Source organism: Perognathus longimembris, chromosome 14 (genome assembly GCF_023159225.1).
Source record: "Perognathus longimembris pacificus isolate PPM17 chromosome 14, ASM2315922v1, whole genome shotgun sequence".
Lineage (NCBI taxonomy): Eukaryota > Metazoa > Chordata > Mammalia > Rodentia > Heteromyidae > Perognathus > Perognathus longimembris.
The window spans coordinates 53,178,773-53,201,796 of record NC_063174.1 but is presented as its reverse complement, the minus strand read 5'-3'; the positions used below and the strand labels follow the sequence as shown (position 1 = coordinate 53,201,796).

Below are 23,024 nucleotides of genomic sequence, written 5' to 3'. Positions count from 1 at the left end.
TTTGCTGCCATGGTGACCCATAGGCTCAGTTCACAAATGACCGCTCTGATTTCTCTTTACCAGCCATTAACTCCTGTGAAAAGTCTCACCGCCTTTCTAGTTCATGTATAGACCAGTTAATGATGTAGTCCTGTGGGGTTCTGTAGAAAACCTTCTGCTTCAGAACAGGCTGTGTCCTCCCAAGGGAAAGCAAAAATGTTATTAGCACAATATACACTTTTCAAAGTTGAGCTCATGACTAATATAAGATAAACACATACCAAAGATCTTATTTGCCTTATTAACTAATGAGGGAACAGGTACACTCTTAAGATCCATTCAGAAACGAACTTGGGGGGCTGGGGATATAGCCTAGTGGCAAGAGTGCCTGCTTCGGATACACGAGGCCCTAGGTTCGATTCCCCAGCACCACATATACAGAAAACGGCCAGAAGCGGCGCTGTGGCTCAAGTGGCGGAGTGCTAGCCTTGAGCGGGAAGAAGCCAGGGACAGTGCTCAAGCCCTGAGTCCAAGGCCCAGGACTGGCCAAAAAAAAAAACAGAAACGAACTTGGATAGATGTGTATAGGCAGAAATGCTGAAATAAATTTGCATACAGAAGCAAAACCATAGCCAGGCAGTGGGGTTATCTTTTCTACAGGGTGAAGACTAATTGCAGCTGTACTGCACAGATCTATTTGTCTTGTTGTCAGTTTTCTGCAGGTTAATGTCTGCTCCTTCAGAGTTGTAGAGTCGCTTAGACGACAGGAAGTCAGGTGGCACCCTTTCGTATCAGCTGATGTGAGGAAGGGCAGACAGATAACCAACCTCCAGCAGTCTGCCAACAGATCTCGTCACCCATTTGCCCAAGAGTGCACTGCCCTGTGAAGGAAGTAACCTAACTAAGATAGACTCAATAATTCTAGGGCATTTACACACCTGCCCTATGTGCTTGGCATACTCATGGCAAGAGGTGCCAGATAACCTGTGGTGTGTTCTGAAGAGTCAGAAAGCTGGAAAGGTATCATTCACAGGGGAAGTGAGAGCCAACCCAGCCAGGGAGCAGCTGGGCTAGTGGGCTGGGGACTGCAGAGAGCGCAGGATGAACAACAGGCTACACGTGAGGTGGCAGCAAATGGAGGAGGTGGGGCTCCCTGGGGGGTCTTGCTGTATCTGCCATTAAAAAAAACAAGACTTGAAAATCTGGGCCTATGAAGAGGATGTGAATAAGTGTCAGGTAGGCAGCGGGCAGCGACGAAGGGAAGTGCAGAGTGGAGAGCTGGCCCGCTGAACAGCCCACCCCACAAGGGCCCGCCCGCTCAAGGTGTCCCCTGACAGCCCCCACCGCCCCCGGCTGGCCTTCCTCTTGGTGAGAAGCAAGCCATCCCAACTCTGGCTTCTTCTCTTTCATTGGTTTGATCCAAAATGAAAGGTCATTTTAACTTAGAGGAGGTCTCTCCCCGTCTTCAGTCAGTAAGCAGACATGGAAAATGCCTGTATTCGTCTCCCCAGAAGCCTCTACTCTCAGCCCATCAGTAGTGTCAGGACTTGGGGTGGCTGCCTGGTACCCCAGCTACGGCAGGCACTGCAGCTGGCTGCCTCCGTGCGGGAGCACACCCTTCGCCTGTGTCTCCTTTCCAATGGAGAAAATAAACCCATCAGCTCTCGCCTTGCCAATTTTCCCTCCGTTCTCCACACCTCTCCCACCTCCCCACATTTCCTCCCACTTAGCAACCAAGAATATTGGATGTGAGGAGAACAAAATAGCAGAATTGGAAAGCCTTTTGAAAATACGTAACCAAATGTCTGGGCTCTATCCATGCTTCTCCCATTCCCTGGAGGATCTTTCAGTGCCAGAACCAGGGGGAGGGGGGGACTTGGGCCCCACACACCGCCCGGTGGGGGTGGGTACTGGCAAGGTGCCCTACCCAAAGCCTTGGGTCCAGGGCACTACTGAGTAACCCCTTACTAAAAGAGCTTCCTGTTTGTTTAAACTTTATTTTTCTAGGTTATAAGTAAATGTTTCCCTCCAACCTTCACCATGTAGACATGCTCTTGTCTGCCTGGGTGACAGTGACCAGGGCCGGAGAGGGTAGCAGGAGGGCTGGGCCCTGACAGGTCTACACGCTCTGCAGCCTCCTTCTGTGCCGGTGTGGCCCCGGCAGCCTAGGCTCAGCCTTTGGGTCACATGGGGCTCTTAGAAAAGGGTAGAACCTCAGCAAAAAGCATCCTTTCCTAAAAATAAAGTGCACTGAAAATTGAGCAGCAAGATTTTGGCAGGAAGCGGTTGTTTCCATCCGGAATAGGTTCCTGCTGACTTCCTGGCTCCCAAGCCCCAGCTACGCATGCCCAGTGGTCGTGGACCCTGTGTTCCAACCTGTCCTGGGTTTCCCGACCTCTCGCAGGCCCTTCCAAGGCTATCCTGAACCCCCGAGGAGGCCCGAGGAAGAGGTGGGGAGCAGCAGGGAGTGGCCAGACCCTGACTGTGTTCTCAACAGCTCGTTTTCTCTCTTTTTTTTTTTTCCTTTGCTTCAAGGAAATCACCACATGAGCTAGTCACTGAACTGGGCCTCAGAGAACTTGCCAGTAGGGCTCCACCTACAGTGGTAGAGCATAGCTCTTGCTCTGAGAAAAATGGTAGGGGGCAGTCTTTCGGGTGTACATTTGCTGAAATAATGGTCATTTCAGAAGCCTGGGTTTTCTTTCTTTAGGTCTTGCACGTGAGATAGCAATCTGTCTGTCTCCTCTCCATAGTGAAGTGTAAAGCTCCTTCAGTGCCTGCATGTATTCACTTGGCCACTCAGGACCGTGTGCCAGTGACCAGAATCACAGCAGAAGGTCACAGCGGGGTTCTGTACTGGTATCGCAGTGGGTCAGCTAGGGACAGTAATGACCACTTTCACCAAAACATCTCCGTGCCAGTACTGTCCTAGGCCGTTTATGTGTTGCTTTCCATCCCTGCGTTATTAACTTTGCAAGATTAGCTACTGTAATCTCCATTTTGTAGGAAATAAAATGGCAGCCAAAAGAGGCTAAATAATGTGCCTACATTTTCCCTGGTAAACAAGCAGTAGAGCTATGATTCAAACCCAGTCTGTCTAATATCAAGGCTCTTCCCGTGACAGCATGCTGCCTCTTGAGGTGACAGTTGCCTTGTCTTTTAAGAAACGTTATTGTTAACTACTTCTCCCCACTCCTCTTGTAGCTGCTGCTTGAACTGGCCCTATTATTAACCATGCGTTGACAACTCCATGGTTGGAAGACGATTTTCTTCTTCCTAAGTCTTGTTTCAGTCACTTCCCAACAAATAAGTTTTCCAGTTAAAACACAGACTTTCTTCACGTTAGCCTCAATCAGAAGTTGGAAACCTCATTTCATATTAATAGTCTCCAGCATTTGGAGGGAGCTTTTCTTTTTATCGAGTTGTTCTCATTTCGTCTTCAAAGACGCTAGACAGAATGGACAAGTGTCATGTTATATCATACCTACTTTACTGTTGAGAAAATTGAGAATCAGGGATATCTTGAGAACGTACATCAGTCTTCTAATCCAGGCCTCAGAGGCTTGGAGAAAAGCAGGAGCCCCTCCCATCTGCCTCTGCTCTGGCTTTCTATGCACAGACCCCCCCCCCCCTTATGCCCAGTATTGATCATGCACCATGCACTACAGCTGGAAAGAGGCAAAGCTATCCAAGAGCTCCAGGGGTTTAATCCACCTCCACCACCAGACTCCCGTGCTTAGCTCTGTATGGCTGTGCAACACAGGGTTTCTGAAGGAAGCTTACCATTTCCAGTGTAAGTTTAACCATCATTACAATACACACTGAATTTTCATTCCTAATGGAAAAAAAAATTCCCTGGGTATTTACATCTCTACATATAGACATTTCTAGCTTATGTACCAGTGGGTTTGGGGTCCTTTCAGTTTCTTGACCTAAACTGTCCCCTGGCACCACTGACCAGATTTGACATGTCTCTTCCTTCAGAAATGCTCTGGCAGCCTAAGGACCAATGAGAGAAAGGGATAGGTGATAGATGGTCCATCTGTCAGTGTAAGGACCAATGAGAGAAAGGGAGAGGTGATAGATGGTCCATCTGGCAGCGTAAGGACCAATGAGAGACGGGGAGAGGTGATAGATGGTCATCTGTCAGTGTAAGGACCAATGAGAGAGGGAGAGGGGTGGGGGGGGGTCATGGAGGGAGGTATCCAAAGAGATAGTGTGCCAGAGGGAGAAAGGAAAGTGACTCTTAAATTTGCATGAGATAGACTGGTCAGGTGAGAGACTTAAGAAGACTAAAGGTGGGGCTATGCCCCTCTCTGTGGAATGTGGGGAAAAAGAGCAAATCTTGACTGGTTAAAACTCTGCACTGTGTCAATGAAGAACTAAAGATGGCTTGAAGCATCCAGCATTCATCTCAAATAACTGATTCTTTTTAGAGAGAAAACATTCAATATAGAAACAAAAGCATCCCCATTTTAAATAGTTAGTTGGTGCTTGTATACCAATTGTCTGTGAGAGACAAACCAAGAAATTGAGATGAATGTGGGTATCTCCAAATATACATCTGTAGGCAGGTGTATTTATGACACTTGGCTTGTACCTAGAAGCTAGAACTCTCCAGAATTCTGCATCTATGCAAACTCATTCCATCCTTACTCAGTTCTGTGTGGGAAGATAATCCTTATCCCATCTGGTCCAGGAAGTCACGGGGGCGCTCTGGCCTTTTTCAGAGGGACTTCTCATTCATAAGTGACAACAAGAGTATGAGAAACCTGACCCACTTCTGGGTTCCAGAACCCTGGTTTCTGGGTCCTGTTTAAAGCATTACATATGACAGGGAGGTTCAAGCTATAAAACGAAGCCAGATGGGAACCTGTGACATGATGACGGAAACAACCACAGGTGTGGTCCACTGAACTCCCAAGACAGCACCTTCCATGCAGTGACAACTCCTCACCATGTGTCCTGAATTTTAATAATAATAATAAGGCACAGCATTTGGAGACAAAGTCTTCTTGAAACCCTTTCAAATGAGTTATTGTAGCATGCAGATAATCAATCTTGGGTGCTATATTAAAAATGCTCCACCACTCAATGCCTACCAGTCTTCAGTTACTTTTCTGATTAATGAAAACTTGTGTGCACTTTTATGTTATCCTTAGCTCAGAGTCCTTATGGTTTCTCAGCAGTCGAAATAATTAATAGCACCACTTCAAAAAGAAGCACTGTATGGGATGATAAAGTAAGGAGAGACTGCCAAAAAGTCTCCATGGCAGGACGTTTCCTCTGTCCTGTGGTTTCTCTAACGGCAGCACTGGATGGGGAAATTACAGCCTGTAAGTTTCATACCAAGTCTTGTTTGTGCTGCCTTTAGCAACAGCTGTGTCTCTTGAGTGTGGAATCTGAGGATCTTAGCAACAACAAAACCTCACTCCTGGAGCCTCCAAATAGGTTAAGGTGATGAGGAGAGGAAAAAGCAATGATTTTTATTTAGAAGCTTTTTTTTGTTGTTGTTGTTGTTTTGTTGGGGTTTTTTGGTAGGGGTTTATACAGGCTGAGATCCTTTATCTGTTTCCTTGTCAGTCGGGCTTTGCTGTGGCGTCCTGTAACATGGCTGAGTGGGTGGTGACATAGCTGTTTGGTGGGCACTGCTGGGGTAAGGGTCAGTGAGCTGAGCAGTGCAGGAAGTGGGAGAGAATGGCAGTGGGGGATGGGCAACAAACCCCTGCTCTGTGCACCCCAAGTCCCTCCAACTACCCTTTCCTCATCTGTTAACGCATATTGCCATGTGATGCAGCTGAAAGGCTGGCTCGCGCTCCTGAGCCGTCACTCGGAAAAGCACGGCTCAGGGGCCCTCGAGCCCGGTATCTGCTCCTGAAATTCTGGCTTACCTGGTCTGGCGATGTGACCCTGGCATGGGGGGGGGGAGGGGGGGCTGGGAGAAAGACTGTGCGTGACCTATGTGATACATTGGCTGCTAGAGGCGTGCCAAGGGATGTTGTCATCAGGAGCTCCATGAATCCTAAGCGTCCCAGGACAAAGTGCCAACCAGTTTCTCCCTGCCTGATAGGTGGGAAACCTGGCTCGAAGTGTCCAGTTTTGTCTCTTATTATAACAGAGTAAAATCAGCAGGGATCCGTGGGTGTGGCCGAAGTCGTATTTGTGATACTGAATGCCGGAAGGAGGCCCAGCCCAGGCCTGGCCTGGCGTGGGACGCCTCCTTCTCCTATGGAAAGATAACCTTCCAGCATGCCTCTCGGGAGTCCTCGGGGTTGAATCTCTCTGCTACCTCCCCACCTTCCAGGTGACTGACATCCCAGTGTGTTTTGCAGTGACTCTGGACGTGGTAGCAGCCTCTTAGATAGAACCATCGCCGACAGACGACAGCTTAATACAATCACTTTGCCCGACTTCAGCGATCCCGAGACAGGTGAGAATCAAAGGCCAGGGGGGACGGAATGTCGCTAAGCGGGGTGCAGGGCTAGGCGCTGAGCGGTGTGCATGAGGTCGCCAGGGTAAGATTTGATTTGAAGTGGATTTCCTCCGATCGTTTTTCAAATGTTGGTTCAAGGGGTGGGGGTGGGGGTAGTCACGATAATATATGTTCATCACAACGCTGAAATCTGGGTTTCCCCCCTATTCTGGGAACTTAAATTTTAGAACTAAAGTAGGGTGGTTTCCATCCCCCTTAGGTTTTCTGTTCTTCTACGTTTCCCTCTCGAGGTTTCAGATGCACATTTCAGTCCGCCTGCACTCAGCTGCAGGGCCCGTGGGGTGGCAGAGAGCGGCTGAGCCCCCGGGGCTGGCTCCCCGCCCCCCTGCAGGCCCACAGAGGGCACTGCCTCTCAGCAACCGTTTCCACCGCCACCCCAGTACAGAGGAATAAGGATGTCTCCAAATAACCCATTGCAGCAGTAATACCAAGTGCGGTTTGGGAGACTCAGCAGACTCACAAACTTAATGAAATTCACCCGGCTTCGAGCCTCAGAGGTAGTTCTAGAACATCATTCAGAACCCGCTTCTGTCACGTCTTCCTCCCTAGAGGACCCTTAAGGCTTCATCCCTGTCTGATAGGCCTGGTCTTGGGGGAACTGGCTTTGCAAAAGGAGCCTTAAGGTCCCTTTTCAGCCCTTGTGTCACACCCCCAACTCCCAAGACAGAACCCTTCCAAAGTTGGGCCTATCCCCTGGAAAGTCTGACCCCCAAGTGGGTGGGAGGAATGGGGCTTTGGGGAGCCCTGTGTGGTGGTACGCGCTGAGCCTGCCCTCCTGCAGAAGTGCTCACCCACAGGGTGAAAGTCAGCCTGAGGCATCAGATACAAGGCCTGGGGCTCCCCGCCAAAACACTGCTAGGTATCAGTCAGGAGCAAGTGGCTCACCCCTGTAATCCTACTGAGATCTGAGGCTCGCAGTTCAAAGCTAGCCCGGGCAGGAAAGTCTGTGAGACTCTCATCTCCAATTAATCACATAAAAAGCTGAAAATGGAGCCGTAGCTCCAGTGGTAGAGGGCCAGCCCTGAGTGAAAAAGCTAAGAAAACAGTGCCCAGGCCCTGAGTTCTAGTCCCACCACCGGCACATTTTTTTAAAAAGCCAAACGCTAATAGCTCATGTCTATAATCCTAGCTACTTAGGAGGCTGAGATCTGAGGATTGTGGTTCAAAGCCAGTGTGGGCAGGAAAGTCTTTGAGACTTTTATCTCTAATTAACCACCAAATAACTAGAAGTGGAGCTGCAGCCCAAAGTGGTAAAGTGGTAGCCCTCAGCAAAAAAAAAAAAAAAGCTCAGGCACAGAACCCAGGCCCTGAGTTCAAGTCACACAACCAACAAAAAGAAAAAAATTAAAGATTCCTAGGCATGAGGAATGGTGCATATTTGAACTTAGTGCAGTTAACCAGGCTTGCAGCTGACCAAGCCACAGGTTAAACCCACCCAGATTACACCACCCCCACCCCTTGACTCTGGGTCATGGGTGAGCACAGACTGAAAACCAGGCCAAACAGCACTGGCACAGCACACAGACTTCTATATGGGGAGGCGTGGCCCTGCCAGGGAGCTGTCCAACTCCTCCTGGTAGCAAAGGGAAGGCTAAGCCACAGGCCGTAGCCAGGGTGAGGTGCAGCTGGGCTACTGAGAAGAGAAGCAAGAGCCACTCACCATGGCCCTGCAGCGACTTGGACACATTAAAAACAGCTGCTGCAGCCTGCCCTGCCCCTCTGCCCCTTCTCAGTATCTTGTGAGGACAGTCGTGCCAAATCCACACCTCTTTCTTTCCAGCTGGCTTAGGCCTTCGTATTCCCAGAGGTCCCGAGACGTGCATGTCACAGCACATTGAAAACAGATAACCAAGGGAAGTAAATGAGTCCCTAGTTCAGAGGCTCCTTCGCCCCTGGGAGACTTTCCCTGGAGCGCTTAGGGGTCACCTTCCCACCCCCCACCCCCAGGTGAAACCTGCCCTGCCATGCTGTTCAGGCTCAAGCCATTGCTTCCTCTCCCCCTTCGCCTTAGTGCCATTCATGCAGTCACTCTCTCAGGGAGGGAGGGCCCCCCACTCACTATTTGGGAGCCCAGGTGTTTGAAGATTGGTTCCTATGTTCTTCCAGAACAATGGGGGGATCTCTGCCCCCAGGCCCAGGCTGAGGCCATCTTGTTGAACTGTGCAAAGGAATCCCTTTCACAGAACATGTTTGCACACTGGCAATTTAAGAAAATAGAGGCCCACGAGAGTAAGATGTTGTGAAATGACAGTGTAAGAGAGACTGAAAGATTAGGAAAGGTCACCCAGAAATGGCCACGTTGCCTCTGTCTTGGTTTATGAAGCCCAGTGTTATTGGATGTGGCTTGTGGGGAGGTGTCAGAAGGAACAGCTCCTCTTGCCTTGTTTACACACCTCAGTGGACAGCCTGCCCGCAGATTTGGCCATTCCTCTCATCTTGACTTCACTTCAAGAAGAAATACATTGCATCATTCAAAAGCCAGCTCTAAAAGGTTCCACTAAAATTCATTGTTTCCATCCCGGCACCGCCATCTTCCCTTTTCTCCAAAGACAATCATTTTTCCTAGATTTTTGTTTACCCCTCTGGTGTTTTTCCATGCAAGGAAACATACACAGTTTCCCCATACCCATACATATGGCATTTTTCGCTTCTAGCCTATCCTAACAGTGCCTCCGCTCCATCATAGAGAACTCCCCTCATTCTGTTGTAGGGCTGATAGACTCCACGAACCATGGTTCACTTTACCTTCCAGCGCCAGCTCAGGCATTCTTCCTCCTTTGCCACAGGGGTGCTCCTGGAGTGGTTTGGGGTTTTCTCAGAGTTAAATTTATTCATTTTTTTATTTTTAAATTTCAATGGTGTTGAAATACTAAATAGATTGAGATGATCAGAACAGAATAGATCACCCTAACCTGCCAGAGCCTTCAACAGTTAATCCTTTCATCTGTTTCTCCTGTTCCACACTTGCTTTTTATAAAATATTTTATAAAATATTTTAAGGTAAGCCCCAGAAGTCATATTATTGCCTGTTATAATGTTAGGATGTACATCTGATAGACGAGAATCCCAAAAAATGTAAACCCAAGACTGTGATTGTACATCCCAGGTTGTTATGCAGGACCGACTGAGTACTCTTGATTCCAGAAGTGGATCGCTAGCTAGGAGTTTATTTTCCATCTCTGAACTTAGCCATGTGCAGATCTGTGGAATAATATGAGGCAGGCTCATCTCTGCGATCTGGAGACTGGCCGAGTCCACTGTAGCCAGCACAGTGGACAGCTCCCCTCAGGGCCCCCGATCCTGTCTTTCGGATGGCTGACTCCCCTTTCCCCGCCCCTCAGAGGAGCCCCAAAGAGGAATCAAATGGAGTGCCAATCTTTACTTTGACACTATGAATCATTGTCTTTCCTTTGGAATAAGTTGGTAGTTCCTTAAATAGAGAATGAAAAAAAGATTATTTTTCTTCCTTTTACTTCAAAACAGGATGTAGGATAAAAAGATTTATCTTTAATCATCAGTAGATATTACCAGATACCTACCCGGAACAAAATGATATTTTTTTCCTAACCTGGAAGCTTGCTGCCCTTTATTGGGGGATGTTTCTAGTTGCAGCTGCTGTGATTTCCACACTGCCACAGATCTCACCAGCTGTCAGGCACGGAAGCAGCAGTACTAGCTTCCTCTCCAAAATGCCCAGCGAGGGCATCTAATTGCGGACAGTCTCAGAAAGCCTGGCACGTGTCATGACGTTGGGACCGTGACGGGTGCCCACACTTCAGGACCTGGTACCTTGGGAAGTGGTCATTTGAAAGTCCACTTTGTGTAAGTGCTTCTCATACACAACCAACATATGGAAAGTCAAATCCTAGCCCTTTTTTCCAACTGAAAAATGAATAGTGTCCAACAGAATGCCCTGGATGCTATAGGTTAAAGACGATGGGTTGTTTTCACCGGATCGTGCTGTTGAATCTGTGCCCAGGTAAATCTGAGTTGTTTTTAATTCCATGATGTGATTGCAGAAAAGTTAAATAACCAGTGGAAAAACAAATTGGTTTTCTTCAAAAACGCACCGGGTGTAGAGGGATGATTGTATATTATTATATGACCTCATTTTCTTTGCAGCTTATGTGAGTATATCAAAAGCGAGTTTGTTCTTTGTGTTTCTAAAGAGCTTCATTTTGTTTTTCTTTGCTTTTTATCTTTTTTTCTCTTTTACTTTTTTAGTGTCAGATTCCTCCTCCTCCTCCTCTTCTCTTTCAAGAACTGAATCTCGTCTCCACCTGTTTGTATCTTCTCATCTTCATTCTCATCCCAAACCTGATACCTTTGTGTGGCCCTCTGCAACTCATGCATTCAGTGACTCAGGGCCCCGCCAGGAGCCTTCGCTCTGTAAACATGGTTTTTCTTTTCTTGTTTGATCTGCTCATTTGCCTGGTGTTTTGCTTTCTGATGATCTTCCAACCTGTCTGCTGGAAAGGAAACTATCAAGCTTATTTGACCATCCCAAACTGTTAGAGGCAGAAGGGAATCTGAGACTGTAGATATGAGTGATAGGGGTTCCAACCTTGACTGAAAAAGTGAAGGAGACCAGGCGTGAGCTGCACAAGCAGAGCTTGTGTAAAATAGTGCTTCAGCTCTTGTGTCCTGGGCTTTCCTGAAGTTGATAAAAATGCACAAAAGTAATCCTGCTAAAGAAAAAGCGGAAGTACAATAGAAGTCTGGGTTTCCGTTTCAGAGTTAACTCATTCCAAACAGTATGTGATCACGAAGGCTATGTTCTAAAGCTTAAGTCATACAGCTTGTTAGGCATTGCTGTGAGTTCGAATCTCATGTGGGGATCCAGAACTGCCGAGCCTCTGCTCTACCCCACTCCCTGACCAGGAGCCCAGAGATCTGATGCATAGGCCCCCCCTGCCTGACTCCAGGGCTGTGAGTTATGGACCATGTTTTGAGAAGCAGCGCCACACATGGTTTTCCATTTGCAAGGAAGGAAAATAGAGGGTTTGAGTCATAAAACTATGTAGGGAAATTGAATAACATTTTAGCCGAATCTTGCTTTTAAATAATACAGGAATTCTGAAAGTCTCCTTTAGGGGAATTCCAGGAACAAAATAAAAAAATAAATCAAACAAACAAACCACCACCACCAAAACAAAAACAAAACCCACCAAAATCCCTATATTAAAAAATGAATCCAATTGGCTAGCAAAGTCCTTTAAAGTGACCTAACTGTGGATCTTACAATGAGAGTCCATCCTTGTTCTTTCACTCATTTATTTAATGTTCACTTTACTGCCCACACTGCCAGAACATTTAATCTCTGAGTGTGAGATTTATAAGGGCTCATCTTTGTTCCAAATGCTCAGTCAGATGCTGAACAAAAGCTCATTGGGGAGGGCTGCCAGGAGGGATGCTTCCTCTGCTGAGCTGTCTTTAGGATTGCTTACCATGACCTCTGGGCTCACCCAGCCCTGACACACACACACACACACACACACACACACACACACACACACACACACACACACACACACTCCCCCACTGAGAGCCAGCACAGGAACCAGGGTCATTTACAGTAAACCATCCATACCATCAAACACTCCTGACCTTAGCCATCTGCATGTTAGTTATGCCAAACTTTGTTTTTATGGCAACTCCAATTATATGAAATGGATGATGATGATGTTTATAAACTGCTTAGGTTGATTTTTAATCCACTTTAAAACAGACAATTTTCCCTTAATATAATACTAAGGGCAATTGCCAACTTGGATTTTTCCAGAAAGATTGTTTTATTACATCAACAGTTTGGGGGCCTATTTTATTTTTATTTTTGATGGTACTGAGGATTGAACCCAGGGCCTCAGACATGTGAGGCAAGCACTATATTGCTTGAGCTATGCCTCCAACAGTCTTTTTTTTTTTTTTTCATTTTGTAAGGGTTTGGTTTGGTTTTTTATTGTTTATTTTATTTTTTGCTGCCAAAACCGAAGCTTGAAAAAAGGGCCTCCATGCCGTATCTTAACTTTTTCACTTGAGGCTGGTGCTCTACCACTTGAGCCACAGCTTCACTTCTGACTTTTTGCTGCTAAGTTGGTGATTAGAGACTCATAGGCTCTCTGACCTGGGCTGACTACAATCCTCAGATCTCAGCCTCCTGAGTAGCAAGGATTATAGACCTGAGCCATTGGCACCCAACTGGTTTAGTTTTTTTTTTGTTTAGTTTAGTTTTGTTTGTTCTGGGGCTTGAACTTAGGGTCTGAGCCATGTTCCTGAACTATTTTTCTCCAGTCTGGCACTCTACTACTTGAGCCACAACTCCGCTTCTTGCTTTTTGGTAGTTAAAGAGTCTTATGGACTCTTTATGGCTGCCTCCAAACCAAGATCGTCGTATCTCAGCCTCCTGAATAGCTCGGATTACAGGCATGAACCACCAGCACCCCGCTAGTTTCATTTTTGAGATAGAGTCTTAGTCACTTTATCTAAGACCTCAAATTCACAATCCTCCTGCCTTCTCCTCCCTAATAGCTGTACCGCCATGCCCCATTTTTACATATAATGTAATTTACATATAATGTAAGGACCCATTTTAGACAATAAACTTATATATTCCTAGTGCCCTGTCTGCTCTGCATAGCAAGCCTAGCTATCTCCAGCCCTTGCCCGTGTTTATCACTTTGCTCCCTGGGAACCCTGTGTTCTTTCAGGCCTTTGGAGACTGCAGTTCTGGCTCTTCAACTGGGGCACCTCCTGTCTGATTAGTTAGGAAGCTGATGGCTGGTAAGCCAGTAACCAGATGTTTTAGTTAAGCCTGAAGCTCTCCAGTCCTCCTAGAGGTACATTTAGTTCGTTGGAGAAGTGTAAACATTCTGATTAATGAATTTTTTTTTTTTTTTGGTGGTAGTACCGAGGTTTCTCTGGGGGGTTTTTGTTTTGTTTTGTTTTGGAGGATAAGGTCCTGGGGCTTGAACTCAGGTCCTGGGTGCTGTCCCTGAACTTTTGTACTCAAAACTAGCTCTCTACTACTTGCCACAGCTCCACTTCCCGCCTTTTTGGTAATCAATTGGAGATAAGAGTCTCAAGCACTTTCTTGCCTGGGCTGACTTCGAACCTTGATCCTCAGATCTCAGCCTCCTGAGTTCCAGGCATGAGCCACTAGTATTGAGTTTTGAACTCAGGGCTTTAGACTTGCTAGGCAGGTACTCAACCACCTGAGCCATACCTCTGGGCCTTTTTGCTTTTGCTGTTTTTCAAGTAGGCTCTCTCTTCTAGGCAGCCAGTCTGGACTATGTTCTTCCTATTTATGCTTCCCACATAGCTGTAATGGCAGGCACTCCCCGCCACACCCAGCTTTTTATTGGGGAGATAGGGGTGCCATGAAGTTTTTGCCTAGGCTGTCCTCACACTGCACTCTTCCTAATCCCAGCTTCCTGAGTAGTTAGGGTTACAGGCGTGAGCCACCGCACCCAGCTGTAAATGTAGATTTTCTTGATACACTTGTAATGAACTTGAATCCCAAGTATTTCCTAGGACAAGCAGGTAGCCAAGGCTGAGGTTTTCTGACTTTTCTCTCTTCCATCCTTTGACTTCCAAGGAATGTAAACTAGCCCAACCCCGCATAGTGCTGGACTCGGGATCCAGGTTAATAAGTGGAAAGATTTGAAACCAGCTTGATTCATTCGTTTTCCCTTTTGGAATTTCCTGCTCTGGAAACAAAACACATTACATGAATTAGTCAGCATCCATGTGCGAGTAAGCATGTAGATGTAGAAGGGGAGGCCTCATTAGTCTTTCCTCACTTTGTTGTTTTTTATTATTATTATTCATTGTTAGTGGAAAATGTATGTCACTGTTGAATTGAAATCTGATCCCGACAGCCAGACTTACAGTTGGAAGATGATCAGAACTCTTTGCTTTCTTAGCCTTCATTTTGATTTTTTTTTCCAACTGTTCTGTTTCTTGGTTTTAATTTTCGGTTTGATCTGTTGTTCCAAGGCAACTCTCCAGAAGCGTACTTTCATGGTTTTCCCTCCCTTTTTTCAGTTAGTAAGTAGTTCACGATCTCCTCACCCTCCCGAGGGCCCCGCCATCGCCCTTCCCTCCCGTGGAGTCTGTGTCGTGGCTGTCCGGTGTGCGGCATGCGGGCACCGTGTGGACATCCTGCTTGCCCACTCTGCCAGCTGGGGCCAGCTCTCCCGAGGCACAGCCCGGGCTTCCACACTGGGGAGCCGGTATGGCTCTGAGGACTACAAAGGAAGACATGGGTGGACAAGCCCCCTTGTCACGGCCATCCGTGGATAGAAGAGAAGGCCACTGATCACAAGAGTACAGCACCCAGGACCCCCCCCCCCCCGGCCACTGCCCCCACCCCAGGCAGGTGTTCTCCCCCCAATGATAGGTGGACAAAAACCATTTGAATCTTGGTAGTCTTTCCCATACAGTCTTACTGTACAGGAAAAAAAAAAAAGTGATTCTCATCATTAATTGTCCCAGAGATAGACATTATAAAACTTGAAAGCACATCCATCAAACATTGCAGGAGACTGAGCAGTGCTCTGGATCTGTCTGTTGAGTCACTGATGAGTTATTGTATTTAAGGGTGCTCCATCTGAACACATATTTCGGGGAAGTTATCCTCTCCTGCCTACGTATTTGTGACTTACATAAAAGCTCAGGGAGGTCCTGTGTTTAAAAAAAAAAAAATCCAAGACTCTTGACTTTGACCTAGTATTCACAAGCTAGTTTCATCATCTTTTTTTACCCTATGGAATTAATGTTCTTTCGATTACATTTGGGAAACTGCTAATGGGTATGGTGTTCCCGTGAATTTGAACAACCAGAGCCTTTAGTTTATGGCAAATTCCTGCTCCCATCCCAAGGAGTTGATTTCCCTCTGAAATGTGGCTTCACTCCTGGTTTAGGAACAGCCCATAATAGCAAAGAGGCAGGTTTGGGTATTAGCTTCCCTTTAGAACTCTTCCCGCCCCCCCCCCCCCCGCAAAAAATACCTCTTTTAATATTGAGTTCTTCAGAGACATTAAAAAATTTTTTTCCAGAGAATCAGGTTACATTAAAAAACCTTCCAACAGCCATTATTGCTCCAAGTGAGACTCAATGTATCTATTACCAGAGCCCTGGATGGTTTCCATGGAAACAGCTCCACTCCTTCAGCAGGAGGGAGCATGAGCTCAGGGATCAGCCCTACACAGGAACGCCACACTTCATTTCATCTCTCTGGGCTTCAGTTTCCTCACCTTTAACACTGCAAGTTTAATACATACTCACTCCATTTGTGGTTTACCAGTTATCAGCGCTGAGCCAGGAGCCTTTCTCCCTGAGACATGGCTCCCCAACGAAGGGCCCCCCCCGCCCCCCCAGGATGTGCGGTGCTCCAGAGCTGCTGCCCCGTGGGGGAGAGATGTGTGCACATGTTTCATTCCCCTCTCCAAGAACATGCTAGAGTCCCACATCCTTGTGAAGGAGCAACATTTAAAATGTAGCCATGAGAGAGCTATGTAACCTTTGCAGTGAGAACCCTTTTTCTTGCTATTGAGATGAAATTCATATTCATTTAATACGATTCCCCTTGATGAGCTCGATGGTGTCAGTCCTTAAACGAGGCTGAGTGATGGAGATGACAGGAGATGGACCAGGCAGTCCGTGGTGCTGGGATGCAAGGTGGTGTCCCAGAATTAGCTCAGCACCGCCAGGCTCTCCCCTCGGGCCGCAGTCCTGACTCTGCAGGGGGCGGGGGGGGGGGGTGGGAAGGACACATCCGCCCTTCGTAGTCCTGCAGAAGGTACTGTCTCCAGCCCAGAGCCACCGGTGTCCCCGTGTGGCACCGCCCGGACAGCTGGCACCTCCCCCCCCCCCCCCGCGCACGTGTGTGAATGGCTTCCCCCACGCTTCCGTGTGACCACCGGCACCCCACTCCACCAGCAGCATGCTGTGCCCACCCTGCATGCCCACTTTCTCCCTGTCTTAGTGGAGTCCTGCCCTGAAGCGTTCCCCAGACACGGCTTCCCCTCCCCACGAGAAGACGTGTCGCGTCAGGGCTCACCGCGATGGACGCGGTCAGAACCGCCGGGGAATTGTGACCCTGTGTCAGAGCCGCGTGGGTGGCTGCTGCCCTGGTGTATTCCTCACCCGGGGTGGGGGAAGGGTCCTGCCCCACCGGCACACGGTGGGCGGCTGCACCAAGCAGAGAAGCAAGGGCAGCTCGCGCTCGTGTATTGGGAAAAGATCTATGCAGTACGAGGCGTCCCCCGCCTCTAGCCAGCCTGCCCAGAGAAACAGGGCCGCCCTCCAGCAAACACAGGACCAGCCCCTTGGGGGCTGGAGAGAGGGAACCCAGGGGTGGCTGAAGTGAAAAGGGCCTCTTCTATCTCATCCTCTTCCTCCCCCAAATTAAGTGACAGCTGTCACCAGTCCTCTCCGTCTTCAACGCAGGTCCTCCTGGTTGTGAGGGACAGGTGGCAGGTGTGGCGATGGCAGTTCCCGGCTGCCAGCTCGCCGCAGCGTTGGCTAGATGCAGCTCTGAGCCCTGTCCTGAGAACCGGGCATTCTCTCCCTGTGAAAAATGAGCATTTGTCCTCGGGCTGGCAGAACGCTCCGTCATTGCGCTTGCTCCAGAGGGCCGCTGGTTGTAAGGGAATAGGAAGGCTGCTTTCCTCCTTGTTGTGATTGTTTAGGGGACACGGTTTCTAAGCAATAGAAGCTGAATAAACTCTGCTGACAGATAACGTGGATTCATTTGGGGACACAGAGAAAATAAGCCCAGATTCATTAGCAGCGGGTGATTTCGGCATGCCTGGTACCACAGTGGCTCTGTTTCTTTTCAGGAAAAACACAGTGTGGGGAGGGCAGGCATCGGCTGCAGCCGCGTGGGAGAACGTGGGTGACGGGTGGGAGTGGGATGTGGGGTACAGCCACCTGTGTTTCATCATTCCCCAGATTCACACACAGGAGGCAGCTGAGCTAGACCTCCAGGACTGGGACACAAAAACCTGCCCAGAATCCTGAGAGGCACGTCACACGCGGCTCCTTTTACACCCAGCATCACCTCCAACTCTGCTCCGTGTCAGCGGGCAGGGAGCTTTCCACCCGATAGCTAGCTTACCTTCTCTCCGTGCCAAGATGTGAGGGGACAGGGCAAGGCGTGGGGCTTTCCAGATGGCTGTCACCTGCCTGAAGGAAAAGGGCAGCCGGGAGTGCGAGGGTCCCCCTCGGGTCTTCCACGTGCGACAGGAAACCTTGGGAGACTTCAGAGTGCGACGCCCCAGTGCCCCGAGCTCCGTGGACAAGTGTCTTTTCGCCACAGTGCCTGATGCCACATGCACGGTGGTCCAGGGAGAGCCTGTAAAACCCGGCGGCTGGGGGCGTAGCTCAAGGGCTAAAAGGTTTACCTACCAAATGCCAGGCCCTGGGAGGAAGCAAAGGAGGAGGAGGGACAGCAGGGAGGAAGATTATGGATTCGAACTTGGAACCATTCCTCAAGTTTTTGTATCAGGCGACTGACAGCCTTTGCTCATTGGGGGGTCTGAGTAGGAGAGCACAGAAAACCATGGTTGGTGGAATTCACATCACCTCAGCTCAAGGTCTCCTGAATCCTTGTACCCCCTGGTACAAGGAGATCACGGACCCTGGGCCAGGTTCTGAGGGATGTCCTCACCACTCGGGTCATTTCGTTTCACAGTGGCCTTTCCAAGCCTCTGAGAGCACATTATCTCTTTGGAGGGGAGTGGCGGCTGCTACACAGCTGCCCACCCCAAGGTCACAGCAGTGATAAGCACTTCTCGAGTTAGTGTGATAAAAGCCGTCCACGGCCCTGGCCCCTTGCCTGGCTGTTGAACCTGATTATCTGCAACCTGACTTCTGCAGTCTTGGATTTCGTCTTGGGATTTTATCCTCTAGTCTTCCTTCTGACTCCCTTCTCAAGCCCCGATGGGTCCATTTCCTCTCTGGGCCATGCACTTTGCAAGACTGCATTTGCTTTAGTGAGGTAGAAAAGAGATAGGACGTTTGGGCTAGAACTCGCATTTTCCCATTTACCTACACAAATCAAAATCTAGAATCTCTACTGACACTTACCATTTGAGACTTAAGGGACAATAAGGTACATGTTGTCTCAGCATGATTCAGTCATGCCTTCAAATTCTAATGCAATGGCAGACATTGTTTATTTATTGTGCTACTGCTGGGAATTGTAGATGCCAGTAGTTATTGTACGCTTTTACTGTTACTGTTAGTTAGCTGCCACTATGAGTCTATATCTGTATTTCAGAAGAAGGCTTTCTGCCTTTGTGTGTAGTAAGGAATTGACTAGGAAGGGGGAAAAAAAGTATTTCTGATAAAACTCAGTTCTCTTTGTTTAATTAGCTAGTTTATCAGAGAGAATAAAGCCACTAAGTGACGGCAGTGTTTCATTCGAACCGTGCTCTGTCGTTTCAGCCCGGCAGCAATGCCAGCCACACTGGAAAGCTCTTTGAGACAATGGAAGTTTTGACCTCTCACCCATGACTAGGGAAGAGAGCTAGAACACACAGACACGTACCCTAAAGAGGGACCGCTCTCTTTCCGTGGTTCTGTGAGGTTGTGACTTTCAATATGACTCATTCATTCATTCATTCATCTATCCATTTATTTGTTCCACACACTAAGACCTGACATCTAGGATGGGCCTGGCATTGTTAGTCTCTGAAAATCCCCAGGCGAATGACATACTCTTGTTTTCTAACACCGCACAGTCTAGTAAGAAGGACAGTGACATCAGCTGTAAAACCTGTGGTCTCTACAGGGATAAAGACACCCACGGAAGCCCTGAGGCCAGGCTTCTCCCAGGGACCCACGGAGGCCCACAGCAGTCAGACCAGCGTTTGAGTCCTGGTTTTGTCTTGGAGTAGATGAGGGCTGCAGGCAGTGACTGAGCCTCAGTAAGTCTCAATTTTGTCATCTAACAAATGCAGATGACATCGCTACCTGCCTCACGGAATTGTTTAAATAGTCTATACAAAATGCTAATCACGGGGCCCAAAACATAATTTGTTCTCCAAACCTGATGACTACCACCGCTACAGACATCATCATCATCATCATCATCATTTACCCAAACTTATTCATATGAAATACATTACTATACTGAGTTAATTAGTTTAGTTGTATATAGATGTTGCAAAGAGGAAGAACTTTGTGGGAGTCCTGATTCGTTCCTTTGTGAACCAAACAAAACAAAATCTGTCCCTCTAAAAGCCACAGATCCTTGTAGCAGAAGATCCATAGAATCTGGTAGAACATATGTAGGATTTTTCTGTGGCAGTAATTTGATATTATTTGTGAATGAATCTAGCAATGGCATATTTTAAACCTATCTCACTTTAGTTTCTACTGAGGTAAATACCAATAGATAAAAGGGTCTTTAATAATCTTTCAGAATCCAAGGGGATTCTGGGAGCAAGAACTGAGAACCACTGTGTGAGAAAAGGAGGTTTTCTTGAAACCTTATTCCCTGGGTGACCCTCAGGCCATGGGAAGTGGGACCACTCAGGCCAGAGCCTGGTCCAGCTTCGCTTCACCATGGGTCCTGTCTGCTTCTGTGCTCTTCAAGGGTCTTACCTGCTTGTTGGAATCCCTTCGGATGACCCACACGTACACGCCAAGCCCTTCTCCGAGGGTTGAGCCTCATCCGGCCTAGAGTCCAGCTATGACGTCACGAGTGTTTAAATCCCCGCGTAACTGGCACGCGCGAAGCCAGGGGTGAGAGCCCTGGTTCAGGGTAGCCAATGAGAAACCATGCCAGTTTGGTGGTCATGGCATAGAAGAGTAACCACAGTCTCCAGATTATTCATCCACCTCATCTCTGCCAGGGAAACTACCTCAAGTCTTTATTCTCAAAGTTTCAAAAATAGGATTTCTTGTGAAAAGTTTAAAAACAAAATAAGAGCAAAATGGTTTACAGTGGTTGAATCATTCTTGCTATTTCGATGTCTTAAATAGTTAGGCATACTTTGTCTAAACAAGGGTAGGCTGATGGCCACACTTGAGAGCCCCCCGCCTCCAATGCCACCTCACCCTACCTGAGTTTTTGTATCTTGGCCACAGTTCTCTGTTTGTGTCTGGCCCCTTCCCTCTCCAGCTCCACCAGGCCTTTCCTGAGCACTCCTCCCAGGTGTGCTCTGCCTGTGGACTGTCCTCAGAACCAGAATGCCTTGCCTTTGGTGTATTTTCACGTCCTCCCACCAAACCTCCACTAAGGATTTGAGTATAACTATATAACTGTTGTGTTGAAGCAATGAGATGGCTACCATGGCTAGTGGGTACTGTTGTTTTTTTCCCTTTTATTTATTTATTGGTGACAGGGTCTCACTCTGTATCCAGGATGGCCTGGAACTCACTATGTAATCCAAACTGGCCTTGAACTCGCCATCCTCTTGTCCCAGCCTCCTGAGTGCTGGGATTAGAGGTGTGTTCCACCGTACCCGGCTTGCAGATCCTCCACAGTACATTCCATAACCCAGCTAAAATTATGTTTCTACTCATACTTGTGTGGTACCTAGAGTCTAGCCAGCTCAGTTTATTTGCATAGCCAGCATTTACGTATTATCACGAGAGGTTGACAGTTGCCACAAACGATATTGAAATGTTTTTTTTTCTATATTCAACTTTCTGACACATTATAAATTCAGAATTGTTCAGAACAGTATCAGTATGAACAGCTTCAAATTTCCAAAACCATGCCTGCAGGAGTGAATGTTGGAATGAGGTGGGAAATGGAGCCCTATTTAAGGGGGTGGTCTCCTATCATCAGGACCTCAAGGGGCCACCATTCCATTTGTTTGGGTTGTTTTTGTTTCCAGTCCTGGGGCTTGAACTCAAGGCCTGAGCACTGTCCCTGGCTTCCTTTTGCTCAAGGCTAGCACTCTTCCACTTGAGCTACTGCACCACTTCCGGCTTTTTCTGTTTATGTGGTGCTGAGGAATCGAACCCAGGGCTTTCCTGCATGCTAGGCAAGCACTCTACCACTAGGCCACCTTCCCAGCTGGTCGCCCTCCCATTTTGACTCATGGACCACATCAATGCTTGTCCCGCTGGACGTGCTCAGTGGCCCCTTTCCTTAGTCTTTGGGGACAGTGGGTTTTATGAGGTCATTGGGTAATGTTCTAAGCAGCTTTGATGTCGGCCATCCTCCGCTCGTGTTTAGTCTTAAGGATAGACACGGGCTGTACTCAGAGCAGAAGTGTGCTCTTTCTGTGGTTTGCACGCCACATCCTGGGCTCTGCCTCTTCGTCCAGGGCTGGGGCTGTCCACTCGTGAAGGCCAGGCTGCTCTAATGAGATGGGAGACCTTGGGTTTGTCTGGAGAATGGCTGGGCATCTTCTCCAAACACCTCCCCAGGAAGCAAGTGTGGTCCTGCCCCCCCCCCCGCCCTCTCCGTATGGTTGCTAAGTTTCAGCCCCAGACGGGTGCTTTGGAACGTCCCTTTGTAGCCCTTCGACTCTGTGTGTGTTAACACTCGTGCCCCTGCTCTGTGTCTAGCTGAACCCCCTCCCTGCTCTCACATCGCCCCTGAGCCCCTGGAGGGGTGCTTAGCGTAGCATGTGCCCTGTGTGTCACTAAAGCACAGCGAAGCAGCAGGATGGATGGGAGCGAGGTCCCAGACCATGACGATGGTCCCCGTTTCTTGACGGACTATAACTCAGACACATCCTGGGGAAGGGGTGTGTGTCCGTTCGCACTCATGTCTGTGTTTGGGGGGGGGTCTCTTGTCTGGTGTGTGGCTGCTGTTCCACCCTCGCACCCCTGATGCCGTCTTCTCGAAACCTCCCGCAGGCTCCATCCATGCCACATCCGTCGCCGCCTCGAGAGTGGAGCAGGCGCTGTCGGAAGTGGCCTCGTCCCTGCAGAGCAGCGCCCCTAAACAGGGCCCCCTGCACCCCTGGATGACGCTGGCACAGATCTGGCTCCACGCAGGTACTGCCTCCCCTCCCCCAGCCCCTCCCCGGGGCCACCCCTCTGTCAGGAGAACGACGTTTTCCAAGTCAAGCACCGAGCTGGCACTGTGTCTATGCAGACACTCTGAGTGACGCTGCCGCGCTCCAGTCCTTCCTGAGTGCGCAGTTGAATGAGGCTCCGGACTCCTGGAGTGCTTGTCACATAGCATACAGTGCTGCACCCCTTCAGACTTTGTGGGTGACTTGCGTGAAATCCCAACTGGTTGGCCCCGAGTTCTGTCTTTACCTCGGTTGCTTTATCTGCGTGGTGGAGTTAGAATAGCACCTGTCTCCCGGGTCAGTGAGCACAAGGCTTTTTAGCACATCGTGGCAGTCAAATCTCAGAGTCACCAGGAGAGGGGACAAGGGGCGTGGATGGCACAGACCCCCTCCATCAGGGCCAGGGCAGAGCAGCGTGTTTGTCCCCCTCACTTCTCTCGGATGGCACCTCTGGTCACCCACAGAGAGAGGCAGGAGAAGCTGTCATTGATTGGGAAGCCAGCCCAGCGCAGGGACAGTTGCCCTTGTCCTGGTTTTGTGTGGCGGTCAGCTGGCTCAGCGATTGC

The 23,024-nt window shown here is 48.7% G+C and overlaps 1 protein-coding gene across 4 annotated transcripts in view; it reads left to right on the top strand.

Moving 5' to 3' along the window:
* Ttc7b (tetratricopeptide repeat domain 7B) overlaps positions 1-23,024 on the top strand; it is a 213,800-nt gene that overhangs the window by 136,723 nt on the left and 54,053 nt on the right. For 2 of the 4 annotated variants that reach the window (XM_048362268.1, XM_048362269.1), the window contains exons 17-18: positions 6,312-6,409; positions 22,298-22,438. In XM_048362268.1, the coding sequence (XP_048218225.1) occupies positions 6,312-6,409; positions 22,298-22,438 (239 nt within the window). Of the gene's footprint in view, positions 1-6,311; positions 6,410-10,696; positions 10,862-14,467; positions 14,519-22,297; positions 22,439-23,024 lie in introns of all 4 variants that reach the window. The other 2 variants (XM_048362271.1, XM_048362270.1) reach the window with 2 other exon arrangements.